At 37.8% G+C, this 18814-nt stretch overlaps 2 protein-coding genes across 2 annotated transcripts; both read right to left on the minus strand.

Moving 5' to 3' along the window:
* Positions 1-2380: 2380 nt before the first annotated feature.
* LOC143568161 (uncharacterized) lies at positions 2381-5740 on the minus strand. The gene is made up of 7 exons (XM_077054382.1): positions 5734-5740; positions 4967-5074; positions 4672-4722; positions 4533-4584; positions 4310-4368; positions 2868-2913; positions 2381-2667 (listed from the first exon to the last, which is right to left on the minus strand). Exons 2-7 carry the CDS (start codon positions 5033-5035, stop codon positions 2537-2539), a joined length of 408 nt encoding a protein of 135 aa, XP_076910497.1. The 5' UTR covers positions 5036-5074; positions 5734-5740; the 3' UTR covers positions 2381-2536.
* A 1792-nt stretch (positions 5741-7532) lies between these two features.
* LOC143568162 (fatty acyl-CoA reductase 2, chloroplastic-like) lies at positions 7533-11772 on the minus strand. Its single transcript, XM_077054383.1, has 9 exons — positions 11240-11772; positions 10566-10669; positions 9930-10129; positions 9743-9843; positions 9194-9395; positions 8925-9086; positions 8499-8580; positions 8014-8417; positions 7533-7903 (listed from the first exon to the last, which is right to left on the minus strand). The coding sequence occupies exons 1-9, from the start codon at positions 11634-11636 to the stop codon at positions 7738-7740; spliced, it is 1818 nt and encodes a 605-aa protein (XP_076910498.1). The 5' UTR covers positions 11637-11772; the 3' UTR covers positions 7533-7737.
* Positions 11773-18814: the final 7042 nt, after the last annotated feature.

The raw sequence follows: 18814 nt of genomic DNA on the forward strand, positions 1-18814 counted from the left end.
ACCCGACCCTTTTATTGTTTAGAGGATAGGGTCTCGGATCCACGCTTCTTCCTAAAAGGGTAAAGGGTCCGGTAGGGTATTAGGAAAAAGGGTCGGGTCTTACCCTTTGAACAGTCCTAATGAAATAATAGTATAAATACATGTAATGGATATATAAATGATGAAAAAAAGGTATAATTACATGAAATTGTGGTGTAAAACATGAAATGAAGGTAAAAGGGTAGAAAATATGAAATATCAATGGTCCGCTTTGGTTCGGTTCGGTTCTGTTAACCGAGTGCAGATAAAATAACCGATAACCACCTTTAGGTTAACTTCAGTTCGGTTTCGTCTGTTTTCGGTTCGGTTATTGCTCACCTCTAACGCTTAAAGTTGGTTCGTTTGAATTAGGCGGAGCTTAAATTAACTTGAACGGAAAAAAGTTTGTTTAATAAAAAATAAAGAGTCAAAGCACGTTCTGAATTTGAGTTCGAGCTCTATTAGTCTAAACAAGGTGCGCTATAGCTAGATTGACTCGTTTATACAGATGGATTTTCTTATAAAACATAAAGTTTATGGTTTGGTTTGGCCCATTATGACGAATATATGAGTCAAACTGTTAATTACAAACTAAAATGAATGGATTGGGTGACTGGGTCTGTCTGATTGATTGGTTTTGCAGTTTAACGGTTTGAATTGATAGAGATATAAAAATTATTATTTAATTAAACAATAGAGAAAATACAGTGGTTGGGAATGCTCTTACTTGCTTTGGTAATTCCCTTGAGTTAGTTTCAACAAGGAATAACTTCATAGAATAGTAACCAAGTTTCTCCACTGTCCCAATTAGGTCACTCATTTTTTTCTTTGTCTCAATTAGGTCACTAATGTAGCATTTGGTATGCAAGAATGACAGTAGGAATGGAATGATTAATTTTGTGGGAATGAAAAAAATGGTGTTTGGTTGCTCAATGGAATGCAATCATCCATTACACATAGAATCTCATTTCATCAAAACCATTCCTCTCCACCCCCCCCCCTTCTTTTTTTCATTCAATTTCTCATTCACCATATTTTCTCAACAACACTACCACCTAACAGCCACCACCACCGCTACCATTGGCACCACTACCAACTCCTTCGACACCACAACCGCCGTCGCCACCATCGCCACCGCCACCACCATTTTTGTCGTCGGAGCTACCACCGTCGCCATTGTAGGTTTTTTTTATTTTTTATTGGGTTAAAAAGTATTTTGAGAGATATGAGTGTTTTTATTATTTCTATTTCATTTCTACAATTTTTTTGGATACCAAACAATAAAAATTAATAATTGATTTCATTCATATAGGTTAACCAAACAAGACAAATGAATGGTAATGATCCATTTCATTCTCTTATCCATTCCATTTCTTCTCCCAATCCATTCCCCCTTCATTCCATTACCTCCAACCAAATATACCCTTACTTAGTTTAATATTCTAATTCTAGATTTTTTACCAATTCAGTAGGTTGCATGCTGACATGTCAATTCCTATTTTTTAAATGTTTTTTCAATTATACAATATAGCATCAATATATTGACCAAAAATTCTCACTGTAACTTGAGATGCATATAAAGTATAAACAAACCTCATGAAGATCAGAAACCCTTTTGTTTAAAACATTTGCAAATCTGAAACAATGAGAAGCTGATGGTTTAGATGCTTCATTCAGCGGCTTGTGAGAGAGATCGGAAAAGTTGAATGTCTTCGAAAGTTACAGGTATCACCGGAGAAGATGATCGGAGGTTTGGTGGTGGGGCTATGAACTGATGAACGGATGAAGGTAGGGATGATGGTGAGTTTATTTAAATATAATAATTTAAAGGAAAAGTAAATTAAAAAAAAACCAACCTTTTTTGAGTGCATCACTAATTTGAGCTTTCAAATATCAATCCACATCATCAACAAAAAAACCACTTAAAAAATAAAAATTGACATGTAAGCATGTAACCTATTGAATAGGTAAAAAATCTAGTATTAGAACATTAAACTAAACTTAGTGACCTAATTGAGACAAAGAAAAGAATGAGTGACCTAATTGAAACAGTGGAGAAACTTGGTTACTATTCTATGAAGTTATCCCTTTCAAGAATCTATAAACACGCGTAATACCTGTCATTATGATAATACAATGTTAATCAAAGCTAATATTAGAAAGACATGCAACAAGATTCATAGAAAAAGAATAATGTTTTATCTTAAAGAGGCTACTTCTATTAAGTTTTTTATTTAAAAATGAATTAGTGAACAGAGGAAATGCAACAAAACCTCACATTATACATGAAATAAACCAGAAAGCAAATAGAACTAGAATGAGATCCCATTACACATCCAACGGGCAAAGTGTTTCTCGTATTGTTATACATCTAATCATTAGAAACAGTATCCACCTAGTAAGTATGTGTTATGTTTTATAAATTAAGTCCCAAAAAATCCAAAACATGTACATGTAGCAGCTGCAGCCATACAAGGCATTATATTTGTATCGATAGACACCATTTCCATATAACTAACTATAGAGTGGATGAAGTTCGGGATTTGCTGATGTCATCGTCCTTAGGTGGCGGTACAGATAAAGACGGAGATGAGACTGCTGCATGATAAGATGACGACGCAAGTTGAGCAAGTGCTGGGATCGCACCACCTGCAAATATTCATTTAATAATCGAGTCTAAGTACAATAAAAAGTCTGGAAAAGAAAGAAAAAAATGGTTGAAATTTAAATGCATGCTAATTGCTAACTTGCAATTTGCATATGATAAATCCCCCCATGAAGGTCTTTGGGATTGTGTTTTAAAATAAATTATGTGTATGGAATAATATTTGGATGTGCAAGAAACTAACCTGCTAATCCAGCACAAGCTGATGAGAAAACTATCACAGGTGGGGCCTGCATCACAAAATTTCAGTTAATTGAAAATAAACATTAACATAAGATGACAGAAATAACAAAATCAAAAGGTTTTGCACACGAAGGAAGCAGCGAAAGAGAATCAGGAACAAGAATACAGAACTATTATGAATATAAAAAGACCAGTATGTACTAATCAACTTATGAACCAATGCTACTATCATTTGCTAACGATATGTTGACATCAATAACCATGGTCCTGGATGAGCAAAATTGGTGGCGCATATGATGTTTAGACTTAGATTGGCTCTGTAAGTGCACACTTGAATCATGGAAGAATAATTCTGAAATAGAATGCTAGGTTTACTTGTAATTTGGTTGATGTGAGTCACGTTTTAACTACAACGGGTCAAATGGGCACCATAAAGGCGTAAATTAATCTTTGGCAAAAAAATAAAAAAAAAAGAAAATCCCCAAAGTGTATCTAATGTATACAATCTTGCCCATAGTCACATGGATTGCGGTACGTTCCAATACGGAGAACAAGAGCTAGTACGCGGTTGGCACATTTCTAAAATTCAGTGTGGGTTCATTTGGAACACCAATTCGGTACGTAGTACCGTGTAGCATATAGTCGGGTACATCGTATCATATAGAAAACAGATTAAAATAGATTTTTTTTAGAAAATTTCAATTTAAAAATGACGCATTTCATAATCATATGAGGAGCATTTCATAATCATAACAGATAATTCATAAAACTAATCTAGTCTATGTCTTTTTCTGTTTGACTGTTGAGATACCAAGCGTAACACATTCAATTCATTAAAAGAAAGGCATGAAAAAGGCTGTTGAGATTCCTGGTACATGTTTTTTCACGATCCCAAACAATGATTTCAACAATCGGGAACGCGAATTTGATGAAAAGAGCTCAATTCGTTCGACAGTCAGGAACACTCAATTTCTATCCAGACTGTACAATCAGCGACTGGTATCCCTTTTGTACCGCGGTCTGGTGTGAGCAATCAGGTACGTGGACCGTGGTACACGTAAGAGACAAGGGTTGAGTGTTTCATGTGACTATGAACTAGCCTGTACACCCAAGGGACAAGGGCTGAGTGTTTCCTATAACTATGAACTAGCCTGTTAAAAATATAGATTATTATTGAAATAATATAGTGTTTGCAATCATTTAAAAAAATTAATTAAAAAAAACGAGCAAAAAGTGTTTTGGGTCAACTCAACCTCACTCGTTACCCGCACAAAAGATTATCTGTTTTGTCTCTTTACCCAATATGTCTGACCCGCCTATTTTACCACCACTAATTTCTGGAAATGCATTGTTTACTTAAAAGGACAGATGTTACAAGCTCATACTCTTACAATTTAGACAAAATAAGACATATAAACAGAAGTGTGGTAGTAAGAAACTTACGCCAATAAGAAAATGCAACCACATGGGTCCTTTTACACGCCTTTGAACAACCGGCATCACTACAAAGAAAATGAAGAAAATAATGGTTAACGTGTCAAAAGTACCTCCTCAAATTCCAAGTTTAATATCCAAGTGAAACATGTACACGGGTCTTGCTAAATGAAGTAGCGCGTGAAATGCGAAAGCCAGCAGTGTAGGAACTGACTAATACCACTGCACATACCTAAATTAAAGCCATAGAATGCACTTGACACACCACCAACAGCAGAACCAATCTGAATTGTGAGCAAGATAAATGAAAATAAGGGCGCTTTATAATTCACATGCTGCTGTTAAACTATATGCAAAAAGAAAACAGTTACCATAGAAAAACTATCTCTAATTAGAGGTCCAACCGTCCAAGCACTCGTTTCCTGCCATCAATCAGAAACATAGTCATGTACACACAAACAGACAAATAAAACAAAAACCATATTGTACATGATTTGCACAGTTAAGAGTTATCATTATAACTTTGTGATTGTAAAACTTCTAAGAAACAATCAGTGTGATTCCTTTTACAAAATGGAATAAACAATGTGCTCATGTGTAACAAGCCATATTTTGAAAAAAAAAAGTATACATAAAAATAAGCTTAAGTTATTTAAAAAAAGTTACCATTTCCTTGGTGAGAGGACCTGCACAGTGCCTGCATCTCAAAGAGCTTCTAGGATCCGAATCGCCCATCTCTTCTCCGTGATATATATGTGTTCCTATTTCAGGATTCTAAACGCCAATCAGAATATAAAAACAACTTCAAAGTAATGTGCTCTACTTCAGATGCAGATGAAACTATAAACAGAACAAATCACAGGTTAATCATTTTGCCTATCTTGGTAGTTAATTAGCTTATTACATGATACACCTCAAGTGAAACTTAACGCCGTGTGCTGATTAAGTACTTTTATACCTTAACATTCAACCAACTAGCCTTTTCAGTTTGAAACTTGACATCAACACATCTTACTATAAGCAGCATAAAAGTAAATTTGCAAAATAAAAATCATGATGGTGGCAACAACATGTTGTATTGGTGTTTTCTTCTCAGCAAATTTGTCACCATTAATAATATTATTTGGTGTGCCAGTTTATTTGAAGCCTGGTGTATTTAATGATGCTAATTCAAAGCTTACAGTATGACAACAAATCACATGAATAACTAGAGAACTTAAAACTTTACATGTTAATTAAATCAAATAAACAAAAGGTAGAAAACTACTAGAATCAATTAATTTCAATTACTATTAGCATATAATTGGGTGAAAAATAATAATCAAACCCTAAAGTATTAATTCGACGGAACCCTAACACTAAGAACCAATAAATCATATAGTTAATACTCGTAGCAGAATGAATTAAATAAAATAAGATGACTTACAGATCACCGCCGGATTCACCTCGAAGCTCGATGCCGTTGTGGAAAGAAGAGGAAGAAGAAGAAGAAGAAGAAGAACTAATAAAGCCCAAAAGTTATATTTACAAAGATCCGACCCGGACCAGTTTAGTGGTATTCTCAAACACCTGGGATCCGACCCAAGTACCCAACTCTGTAAATAATCGGGTCTGACCGGTTTGGATCTTGTAAAACTTACCCAATTTACGTAAAGAGAAAATGGCCAGACCCGCGAGACCCGACTTAGCCGGACCTGTTTAATGGTATTTTTAAGACCCGGAAACCAACCTTGTAGTAAATAATTGGGTCTAATATAAGTCGTGACTCGCGGCTTTTACTTACCTAGTTTATGCTCACTCTTATGAAACCGAACCGATCCCTAAACTATCTTACGACTTCCATTTGTTGGACATTTAACTTTTTTAATCTCTCTTATTAATTATCTATCACTTGAATAGCAATCTCTCATACTAGATAGATTCAATACTTGATTTAAGGGTGTAGTGTGGAAGTTTGATGTTTGAAAAGGTCAACAGTCACGATTTACTTAAATAGACCATGATGTGAAGGGGTAGTAGTTTCGACACGATTCAAAACACGACATGAAAATAATCAGGTTTTGGATTATTGTATCTATATTTTAACCTACTTAATAAACAGCTTGTGTGTGGTTTTACCTGTTTAATTAAATGGGTAGAGTTTGGACGATTTATTTAACTCACTCAACTAAATGTCGACCCATTAACTTGTTTAATCCATTTTTTAGAAACGAATTAGCACATTTGCAACTTAAATGTTACTTGTTGTCTGCCAAGTCATTTAACACGTTTAGATAAATGAGTTAAATAGGTTGTTTTGTGTTACACGGCAATAAGTTTATAGAGTAAAGATTGATATTTTTTACATTAATAAAAATATGGTTATGTTATTGTTTTCGGGTTGAATATAATAATTAATTATTTTGGACAAAAGTATTTTGTGTCAACACGACCCAACCCATACAAAAGTAACCCGTTTTGATCGTTACCCAGCCCACCCATCTAGCAACCTCACTTTTATTTTGGTAAGTATGCCACCATGTTTTTGTTTTTAATTTACTTGTACTGTACTATATTGTATTAACCCGAATGTTTTTGGAATATCAGGAATGTTTGTAGTCTTTTGGAATGTAAACAATAATCTTCCAATGAATATTGACCTCTCAACATATATAGCCCGAGAGGATGATGAAGAATCACCCATTGCAGAAATATACCGATTCCAACTCGTTCTTGAGCTCTGTAAATCATGATAAACTAATTTGGCAGGAATGCAGCGAGCAGCTGCATCTAGAACATCGATTGATGGCTTGATGCTATTATTAATAACAATGATATTATTGTAAATCATAATATCCATTGATGACTTAATAAAGGAAACTTCAATAAAAGATTCCTATTATTAATAACAATGATATTATTGTTAATATTATTATCAGTGCGTGCCTGTTAAACCATAATAAACTAATTTGGCACGAATGCAACAAGCAACTGCATCTAGAACATCGATTCATCAATGCAGCCCCAACCTTTTCCATCGCTAGAATCTTAATACCTACAAAAACCGGTTAAATAGTACAGAATCGTTGTATTCCACCATTTTAATGGATTTTAACTTTCCTACGTTACATACTAACTCTTACACGTTACAAATAGATATATGACTCAAACTAAACTTTACACTAATTGCATAATTGAGTCTAAACTTAATTCTCCATGTTTATCAAACTTCATCAAACAATTTAAGGCCAACAAAGTTTATCACATGTTTTATATCATCCTGTTCCATCCAGACAATCTTAATACACAGTGTCACAAACAACATACAATATCCATAATATTAAATCAATAAAAGAGAGAAAACATAATATATTTATTACAATACGATTTTTATTTTTATATAAAACATGTATTATATAATGTAGTGTGTTTTGAATAATATTTATAAGGCTGATTAATCAAGTGCACATTCCTCTTCCCTTCATTACATGCCTCCTTAGCCCCAGAATATGAACATTTGAGATGTAATCTCTCCAATCTATCTTCCCAACATCGAATCCAAATGTCTTCTTTTCTTCTTCAGACATCGTTGCGAATAACTTTTGAGTATTGCTGTTATCAAACCTACAAAATATGGTTTCAAGATTCGACGATCATGTATGGACTGAAAGTGAAAACATGTAATATTATAAGGAGAGTAAATTTATTCAAGAGTTAAAAAAGTATGATGTTACCTTCCACCATAAAATGTGTATGGTTCATATATGTTTGCCAAATACTTTGCTTGCTCCACTGATTTCTTGCAAATATTTTCAAGTTTAAGTGTCAGCTTCCCATTATTTGTAGAGGCTGAAGAAGCCAACCCGGTTCTATTCATCGCGTCTTTCCATATATGAGCGGAGAATTCTTCCATGGACCGATAAAGTTGCATGACTGGCACATGAACCGGCCTTCCCTTTAAATCCAAACAAGGCGAAGAATTGAAATGTTCATAAAGCAAACTTGCCAAATCCTTAAATACCAACGGGTTCACTACCGATGAAGCTATATGATAAATGTAGTTCTCTTCGGTTTCTCTATTTGCTATGTGCATGGCCATGGCTGCCATGGTGGCATTAACCACCATGTCAGCTGGAACCTGCAAAGGTTTTGCATGTCGTTAATGGGAACATTTAGAATCTCTAACTGGGAAAACATATATATAAAGAAAATCATTTACCACATCAAGAACGCCATTTGGATCAACAAGAAATCCGCTAAGTTGCCCCTTTCCGTAGTAAAGTACAATTGGATCCATCATCCTTCAAAAATTATAAGGGCCATATAAGCACAAATCTTGAATATCAAATCATATTTAGTTTGCCAGCACTGGGACTTTATTTTTAATCTCTAGCAAATCAGACGTGTCGAACAATGAAAGTGTACGCAAATGACTAAGACCTCCTAAACCGCTTTATTAAAAAAAGTTACATGATTGTATTAGTAATATAATTATTAAATCTTCTTTTAAAACAATAATCACTTATAAATCTAATCAAAATGGACAAAAAGCAGTAACAAGATGGCCTAAGCGCAACAATTTCGACCAGTTATCCAACTTTTATGACCCACCCGCACATTTTGCTACGTCTAAGAACATGTGTACCTGTTTCCTTCCATCCATCCTGGAAATGGTTCTTTGTAAGTGCTTTCAATGACACTAGGCCGGATTATGACAACGGGTATATCTCCTCGCATTTTATTAATCATCATTTCTCCCATTGCCTTGGTAAATACATACGTGTCTTGCCACCCGTATAGCTTCGCCCTAGTTAAATCAAATAATAGAAAGGAAAACAACGTGTTTTGTTAGAGATTTTAAGTGATCAAACAGTAACAAAACAAGACATATTAAATGTTAACCCGTCGTTATACCTCTCTAACCCAAGCTCTTTTAGCTTTTGAACTAATGCGTTTTCTCCCAAAAATTTCTTTGATTCCAAAACCATTTTTATTTCGTCTTCTACATTCAACTTTTGCGTATGATTCCCGTATATGAGGCTTTCGCGTGCTATAGTCTCCCCAACATTAAACGGCTTTTCCATGATTCTTCCTTGTCTTTGTCCATTAACATATGCTGCAACCAAGAGAAAAATGGTGAAATGTGTGTGTATACATGGTTCATTACAAAACATTAAATTATTACGAAAACAAAAAAAGAACAAATCCAAATTGTTTAATTTTTAATCAGCGCCTCAGCGGTTTCTATTTTTAAAAGTTTCTGCTTTCCACATACAATTTGTTAATATTTTTGTTTGAATTTAAATACAGATGGATTAATACTGCATTGTTAACAATTTTCTTATATTTTAAACAACTAAGATTAGAAAAGTGGGTGATTTATTTTGTTCTGCGCATTCTCATAAAATTGAACGATTGACTTGTAGGAAGAGGTCAAGTTCTTTTAAGGGTGAACTATTATACCTGTTGACACTTGCAGGAAGAGGTTAAGTTTTTTGCACCTTTTCGCAAAGCTCATAAGGCGACTCGGTCCACCCGTGTTAGTGTCAAGAGCTACATCATATCTGCATTTTTCAAAAGCAGTGAATCCTTAATTAAGCTTTCCTTGCTAGTTTATGAATTAATTAATTAAACTTTTAAGGAGATTAACCTTTCATCAAAAGTAGTATTTGCTGCAGAATTTACAATTATGTCAACATCTTTCGCAATCACATCTGCGGTATCCTCATCTAACCCAAGGTTAGTTTCACAAACATTTCCAATCACAGGAACCAGCTTGCTTAACATGAAAGATTGATATGATTTCCCATAAGTTTGTTGGAGAGACTTGAAAAGTTCGATATCAATTATCTGTAATGCAATCCTATATTAAATTTAAATTTTACTACTTAAGGATAATGAGACTGATCATGTAAATATCAAGTGATGCATGGGACAAGAGGTGTCAAAACAATATGGGTCGGGCCGGTTGACCGATGAACATTTTTTTTACAATCTTTTAAACTTTTATACAAAAATTATAGCTTTAATTGAGTATGGTTACAAAAACTTTATTAGAACAGTAATAATAATCTAAATCTTCATATGAACAATGTAGGAGGTTAAATGCATTAATGTATAGATTAGAAGGCTTTCAAGTCGTGTGGTGCATATCCCATTTTGCCTATTGTATAATTTTGTATTAAAACACGGCCATTTAGAAGTAAACGGATCTATAACATCACATCTACGTATATCGGACTCCCTCAAGAACAAGAAAGAAGACAAACAAAAGAAAATTGCATACTTCGTTTTTCAATCTTTCCATGGCAGCTTTCGCGTTCTTTGCCTTGATTAAGATATATATCTTCCCCACATCAGGCACCGTGCGCAATATCTTCTCTATAAACACTACATAGTTGATATGATATTCATGAAAAATTCAAAAAGTTAAAGAAGGTTAACAAGCAAAAATGTTACTTGCATCCAAGAATAATCATTCATTTAGGCACCAAAATGAGCAAAAAAAAATATGGCTACATACAAAAGAAATGTGTCAAGATGGTCATGTTGGGCTAATTATGTTTACACAAGGTAAGGTTCATGTCAAAATTGGCTAGCTATGGTTTACCAAAGCAATACTACACTTAGAAAATCCTGGTTCCATCTACAATTCGTGCTAGATGTGTCAAAACAGACAGTTCATGTCAGGTTTACCCGAAACAATTTCGAATAACCTTTTATATACAACTTGTTTGTTACTTTTACGAATACAATGCTATACCTGTAACAATCTAAGGTTTGAACTAACCAATACATTATGTTCTAGACCTCAAATATATATATTTTGGGCGAGTTTCTACATGTTTGATCTACTCTACTCGTTTCCATTTCACCGATTTGATCCATTAGAAATAAAACATCGCGTGCATAAAATAATAACACCATGCATATGGATTAAACAAAGAGGATCATGTGTACCTTTGCCCAAGAACCCGGTTGCACCGGTAACAAAGAACCCTTTCCCTTTAAGTACATTAATAATGCCAATACCATCATCAACATTCATACCCATCACAGAATTACCATTCGATGCATCATTGTAGGATGCTAAATCCTTCCCATTAGGCGTCAAAACCAAGTTTTCGGTATCCAAAAGAGCGGTTCCAGGATCAACATTAACCAAAGCCGATCTTTTCGTCAAAATAGACGACACCCCATTGATATTCCTACCAACATTTCCCTCATTATGGCAGTTCATCAAACACTTGAAGTTCCTCCTTGACAACCATGTGTGATTGTTGTCACAACCGGCCAAACTCGCAAGTTTTTTTTGCCGGATGGCGATGGAAGAACCGAGAGACATCGTCCCCATCATTTTCAAGAGAAATGTAAACGGATTCCAGAAGGAAAAAATTGCAAAATGAGCAGAATCACACAAAGGGTAATTTGCAAGTTGGAAGATGTTGGTTGGAAAGTTGGAAAGTCTGATCTTTAGCTAATAGTCTCCTACAATAATCAAACACAAGGTTAATATTAAAATAATAATAAAGAATCAGTGATGGAAATGAACTTATGGGTTTGGTTGAATATTTAAATAAAGAAGATGGATAGGATGGCATGCAAGGCTCCCTTTTTGCCAACGGCTAAGATGGCGGGAAGTAGTTGTTTAATTTTTTTTACCCTTAATTTTCTAGAATATGTTATTTAGTTGAGATTCATAAAACTATAAAATATTCATGTGAAAAAGGGTGTGGGATTGCTCAAAGAAAATAAAAATGAAAATCGAGAGTTTTTTTGTTCAAAGATGAACAATTAATTAGGTGAGATTCGAAAATCGAACCGAAATCAAACTGTTTCGAAACTGATTATACAGAAACCGATTTAGAACCAACTGAAACCGATTATATAGATATCGTTTAGAACCGATTGAGACCGTAGTTTGGAACCAGTTTGTAATTCTCTTCACCGAAACTGATTTCAAACCAGTTAACTGAACCAAAAACCGGACAAAACAGGTCAAATACCGATTGTAGCATGGTCAAGAAACCGGTTTCAACCCAAACCAAACCGATCATAAACCAGTTTTAACTTTTGTTGACCGAACAAAATCGATTTATTGATTTAGGATTTTAAACCAGTTTGTGCATGTAAGTAAGCAATCCTTCGATCAGGCCGATATTGGAAGTAAGTATGCAACCCTTCAACAAAGAAAACGATAAATAGCGAAAAAGTGGGGCTGAACTTGTAATTTCTAGATCTTAGATTTTTTATGTAATTTCTTTTATTGTTTTGAATTAATGAAATATATTGATTATGTTTATGATTTTAAATATATTTAGTTTTATATTTTTAAAAGAAAAAACAAATTCGGGTACTTCTCCATTGGCTTCCCTACCAATTTGGTTAGTTTTATATGAATTTGGTTAAAAATGAGGTGATAACTCCATCATAAACTTGGGTAAATTTTTATACGTCCATAGCACCCTAAGCGAGCCATCTATGTCAATACGAACTAATTTGGCTTTTGAAATACGGTAGAGAGGGGATTCTTTTAGGCGAGGCTTTAAATTTGTTTGTTCCTTCTTGGAGCAAAGAATTCTACAAGAGGACACCACTTATTGAAATCATTGAGTTGAATCCTTTTGCATTTGTGCTTTAATAATCCCGTTAGTTTAGTCTTTGAATTTTTTGTATTTATTTTTTTTATTGTTCATGCGGATAGTTCGTTTCGATTCCTTTGACGCATTCGGTTTTATTTTTATTTCCCGCTTCAATTTCTAAGGTGAGCTTCTCACACCCCCTTTTTAAACGTTTTACATTTTTTTGGGGGTATCATATATATCCTACACAAATGCATGCTTTATTCAAACTACAATTCACATTATGGACGTGTGTGTTTATTTGCTTACTTATGTTGTGCGATTATCTGAGTACGTTGGTTGTTACCAACTAGAAAGGACCTTTACGTGCGTTGTGCTATTATCCGACTACGTTGGTTGTCCCCAACTGAAAAGGACCTTGCGTGCGTTTTGCCATTATCCGAGTACGTCGGTTGTTATCAACTGGAAAGGACCTTGCTTGCGTTGTTACACGCGTTCATAGAATTGTATGGTTTTTAGGTATGTGTATCAAAACTGTATGATTCTCGGCAATTACTTATTAGTTGACCTTTTTATTTTTTGTATACATACTACAGATACAATCATTAGAGGTTGAAGAGATAAAGATACTAGTTCTAAGACATCAACAATAATGGACAAGTTAATATAGTTTTTTTCCTTTATTTGAATGTATTTCATTGCTTAAATTTGTGTACTTGAGATTATAAATGAATTAATGATAATATTGTCACTTAATAGTGTCACATGTGTTTTGAACAATCTGTACGTCACACTCGGGCGTTTCCGCTTAAGCCAGGGTGTTACAAAAAAACCCCACATTTTTTCTATTCGTTTTAGAGCTTAAAAAGCTTGAACCGACCCTGATTGGGAGAATGTAAATATATTAAAGGGGGTGGGGATGTTTAATGTTATCGTGTTCGTTGTAGTTGAGTTTCAAGGAAAACATGTAGGGGTCTAGTGCATATATGTCGGTGATTAGTTTTTCATGATATGATATATCGACTTCAGTAAATTAAGGGTAGCTACCATGTGATACAATATTATAGACTGTTAATTGCTAAGCACCTAAACGAAGCGTACGGGACTTCGATTAGGGCACCAACTTCAAGAGTAGGGAACGAAGAGATCAATAACTAGATTACCATTCTCTTCTGACTGCTTGGCCGATTAGGCTACAAAGAAAGCCCTTAGTATTTGATGGATGTGAGGGTATTATAACTGAAGAGGTAGGTCCCAGCAGAGCCCAGTTGGACCCGCAAGACTCACCTTAAACAGGGACGTCTGCGCAGAGACCAACTGGATCCGCAGGACCAACCATGCTCAGAGACGTGACGTCCTTACACGCAGTACGCAAGCTGGTCCCGCAGGAAATGCCTCCCAATGGTGAAGGACTCCGCCTGTCCCCGCAGCCTCGGATACAAGCCATTAGGGAAGGCCACCCGCGCAGTATGGCTACACGCACAAGGCACTTAGCTCTCGATCATTCAGTGTCACCTGAAGGAATGAGCCAAGCCGGGAGCAATCCCGCACAGAGGCGGGAGGGGGAATACTCCCGCCCAAATAAGCCAGTCCGTATACTGAAGGATCTTTTACTGTACCTGACGAGGTATGGGCGAAAGATCTGATCAGAGATACGACAGCTCACTGATACAGTATGGCGAGCAGCATGCTCCTGTACTGTATCACTATTAGCCGCTGCCTACTCACCAACTACTGCCATACCACGTGCGTAGCCGTCAGTTGGTGGAACAGGAATAGTATACAGCAGGCCTGGTCACTATCAGCCGCTACCTACCCACCAACTACCAGCAGGGCACGTGCGTAGGCTACTGTTGGTGGAACAGGAACACTGTTGCAGCCGGCCATACCTCTTTGGAAACCTACCTTCGGCTATAAATACCACAAATGGTATGACCATCTCATCTTACCTTGTATGATCATCTTACTACATTATCATCATATTATACCTGATATCTGCTCTAGCAATCTCTTAATATACTTTTATATTTAAAGAGCAATCTAGTCTGATTCTCACGCCGGAGGGTGGTCACAAGGAGGAACCCCCCCCCCTTCTCAGTGACGAGCTCACGGTGTCTGTTTTGCAGGTTATCAGAAGAACCATCTTCCAAGGGTCTAACCCCTCGTGGGAAACAGCTATCCAACCCCCAGGTTACCAGTAATCTGTCCGGGGTCCGGTTAGTGTTTCTTCATTGGCGCCATCCGTGCATAAAGCCAGAACTTTATTTTTCTCCAGTTTTTTCAAACTTCTACAAAGATGGTTAGAGAGATGCCGGTAACCACAACCCCAGCTACTGCGGGGAATACCGGCAACACAGTTTTTACAAACACTACCCCGGTTACCCAAGCAGGGGCAAGTGAAGTAAATTTTACGAACACTACCCCACTTACCAAAGCTGGGGCAAGTGCAGTAAATGATCGCCTACTGGGATCCACCGATACCCAGTTTGAGAAACGAAGACTCCCCCGCCAGACTCTCGATGAAGTTAAGGCATGGGCGGAGGCACGACAAAAGGAATTCCAGGCTGAGTTGGACGAACGCTTGCGTTCCGTGCAACAGGCCGACGAATTCGAGTACTGGGAGGATGACTCGGAGGAATCCGACTCCGACGCGAACCCTCGCCATAGGGCAAAAGGGAAGCGTAAGGAAACGGAATCCCAACCGAAAAGGCATTTTGGACAAGCCTTCAAACCAAAAAGCACAGGTGGAAGTCCACGAGACTTCTCTAAAACGTTCAGACCAAACGTTGCAAATGCAGGAACGTCCAAATTTGCAAGGGACATTGCTGAGGCAATCGCCCCAAAGAGTGCCAAACAAATGCCCAACATAGGCACATATGACGGTATATCTAATCCAGACGATCATTTGAACAGGTTCATAGCGGGGGCAACCGTCAGCAATTGGACGGAACCCACGTGGTGTTACATGTTCCAAATGACGCTGGTGGGGGCTGCTAGAGCTTGGTTTGATCGTCTACCGGTCAACCACATCTACGACTGGGTAGACTTCCAACAGAAGTTTAGCCAACACTTCAGCCAGCAACGGAAGTATACCGAGGAGCAATGGACAATCCTCAAGTGCATACGAGAGGAAGATGAATCTCTGCCAAACTTCATCACTCGCTTCAACTCAAGGAAGCTAAGTTTGGGCAATATCAGCGAAGATCTTGTTCGCGCTGCCTTCATCCAGGGCGCACATGACCCAGAGCTCATCCGCACCCTAACGGGTAAAGATGGCATGCCATCCACATGGGATGGCATCATGACAGCAGCAAAACGCTATGCGGAAACGGAGAAGCAACTGGGTAGAGATCTCCCACAGAGCACAAACCTCTACACTCAGAAGACGAGAGAAGACAACGTCCTCACCGCCAGACTAAATAAAAAGCGAAAGCTAGGCATTTGGCAGTCAAGGGTAAACTTTGACACCTCATCCGGCTTGCAACATCGAGTGGGCGGAAGGGATAATGTACAGCCGCACCGAAACTCCAGATGGACGCCACTCACCAAAAGCGTCACTGAGATATTCGCCACTGAAGAGCTCCCGTGGCCAAAACCTCCGATAATCCGACATCGTCACGATGCTGATCGGAGCAAATACTGTGACTTTCACAAGACAAAGGGCCACAACACTGAAGAATGCATAGATGTAAAAGACATGGTCGAAGCATTTGTCAGAGATGGGACGCTCGCGCACCTCGTGGCGCAATAAAGGCTGAGCAGGCGGATGCGTGTAGAACCCCAGCTGGGGAAAACGAATAAAAATTCCAGCTTCAACATTGAGACTACATGCTGCGTAAAGAACGAGATCCCGAACCAGGTGCGTATCGGCTCGATGGCGCTCCCATCCCAACATGGAATGGAGCTCATTTACACAGTTTGCATGTAAATCAATTCCAATTTGTAAAGAAAAGGCCAAGAGCCACTTCTAATGGAAATGATTCTCTTTTAAGAATATCGAAGCTGATGATTTTACATTTATACTTTTCTGAACACAAATATGCCGGTTTTCACCGCATAATTATGTGAGGACATTGCATGGGAAGGCGGCCCTACCCGCACGAACCCAAAAAACGTGACAAACCTTCACGCAACCGCGCGTCGAACGGTTAAACTATGCAACACTGGTGACGGCATTCACATTACGTGAAGTCGTTGCGTGGGAAGGCGGTCCTACCCGCACGAACCCAATAACGTGGCAAACCTTCACGCAGGTCAGTTGAAGGAAAAGTTCAATTCTCCCATTAAATGAAAGTGCCGGTCTATCCGCATGAATCATGAAAGGAAACTGAACACTAACCTATCGACAACCGCGCGTCGAATGATCAAAAACAAAATTCTTAAAAGGATAAGGAAAACCTACACGCAGGTCAGATAAGGGTAAAGTTTTGCCATCCTACTAAGTGCAAGTGACGGTTCTACCCGCACAATCACGAAAGAGGAAGCAAAACTTCACACCTATTATCAACCACGTTCAAAGGTTAACTTATCCTCAAAAGATGAGGAAAACCTACACGCAGGTCAGATAAGGGTAAAGTTTTGCCATCCTACTAAGTGCAAGTGACGGTTCTACCCGCACAATCACGAAAGAGGAAGCAAAACTTCACACCTATTATCAACCACGTTCAAAGGTTAACTTATCCTCAAAAGATGAGGAAAACCTACACGCAGGTCAGATAAGGGTAAAGTTTTGCCATCCTACTAAGTGCAAGTGACGGTTCTACCCGCACAATCACGAAAGAGGAAGCAAAACTTCACACCTATTATCAACCACGTTCAAAGGTTAACTTATCCTCAAAAGATGAGGAAAACCTACACGCAGGTCAGATGAAGGTTAAAGTTTTGCCATCCTACTAAGTGCAAGTGACGGTTCTACCCGCACAATCACGAAAGAGGAAGCAAAACTTCACACCTATTATCAACCACGTTCAAAGGTTAACTTATCTTAATGCCTTAAGAAATTTCGAAAAGGAAAACCTACACGCAGGTCAGATGAAGGCTAAAGTTTAGCCATCCTACCAAGTGCAAGTGACGGTTCTACCCGCACAATCACGAAGGAGGAAGCGAAACTTTAACCCATTATCAACCACGTTCAAAGGTTCTTATTCTAAACACTTGGAAAATTGCTAATTTAAACTAAGTATGCAAGTCATAAGTTTATAAAGCAAGGAACCCAAAGAGGGAAATAACAATCTTATACGCAAAAAGATTAATATTTCAAGAATATATTACAAGAATGGCCGGGTAACTACCCGCCTAAAAGAATAAAACTATACAAGTCTATCTTAGCAATGGGAAGGGATCTTCAGGATCAAGCTTCAGGGCCGCTTCCACTTGGACCCGCTCCGTCAGAAGAACGGGGTGGTTCGAGGAACGCTTTGAGGACAGCTAACCCATCATCAGCAGCAGCTACTTCGTCCACCTTCTCCACCACTGGATGCGGGAAGGCGGCGTATTGGTTCAATGCTTGGTCATAAATGGCTTCGGTATCCACATCGAACAAAGGGAAGTTGGAAGGCGGGACGCCTTTCTCAACAAACCCTAGACCAAGCAGGAAGCCGGCCTTTTCCCCATCCTCATGAGAAGCGTTGAGGGCTGCGGTCATAGCATCATCGTAAGAGGTCTCTGAAAAGACCCGACGCACAACCTACAAAGAAAACACAAGTATTAGAACCTTTTCTTACAAAAGAAAAGCGTGAAGATAAAACTAAACATACCTGAGGCAACGCTTCTCGAAGAAGCCATTGGAGGGCAGCTTGAGCTTCTTTATGGGCGCGTTCGGCTTCGCTCTTGTTAAGGTTGGCAAGTAAAACTTCCTTTGCGGCAGCCTCTTCGACGCCCTTAAGCTTCCGCTCGGTGTGGTCAAGCACCCCCCTCTGGTCCAGGATTTCCTGGAGTTTCTTGGCATCTTCCA

This window comes from Bidens hawaiensis, unplaced genomic scaffold (assembly GCF_021521415.1).
Source record: "Bidens hawaiensis isolate Kalapana, Puna unplaced genomic scaffold, B.hawaiensis_p1.1 tig00023819_1, whole genome shotgun sequence".
Lineage (NCBI taxonomy): Eukaryota > Viridiplantae > Streptophyta > Magnoliopsida > Asterales > Asteraceae > Bidens > Bidens hawaiensis.

Bases quoted from the DNA above. Each gene is read 5' to 3' on its own strand.
- LOC143568161 (XM_077054382.1), bottom strand. From the start codon at position 5,035: ATGGGCGATTCGGATCCTAGAAGCTCTTTGAGATGCAGGCACTGTGCA. The intron at 4,585-4,671 runs GTAACTGTTTTC...CTCACAATTCAG, and splicing joins TTAGAGATAGTTTTTCTATG to ATTGGTTCTGCTGTTGGTGG. The intron at 2,668-2,867 runs GTTAGTTTCTTG...GAATATTTGCAG, and splicing joins AGCTTGTGCTGGATTAGCAG to GTGGTGCGATCCCAGCACTT.
- LOC143568162 (XM_077054383.1), bottom strand. From the start codon at position 11,636: ATGATGGGGACGATGTCTCTCGGTTCTTCCATCGCCATCCGGCAAAAA. The intron at 10,670-11,239 runs GTACACATGATC...TCAACTATGTAG, and splicing joins AACCGGGTTCTTGGGCAAAG to TGTTTATAGAGAAGATATTG. The intron at 9,087-9,193 runs GTATAACGACGG...TGATTTAACTAG, and splicing joins AAAGAGCTTGGGTTAGAGAG to GGCGAAGCTATACGGGTGGC.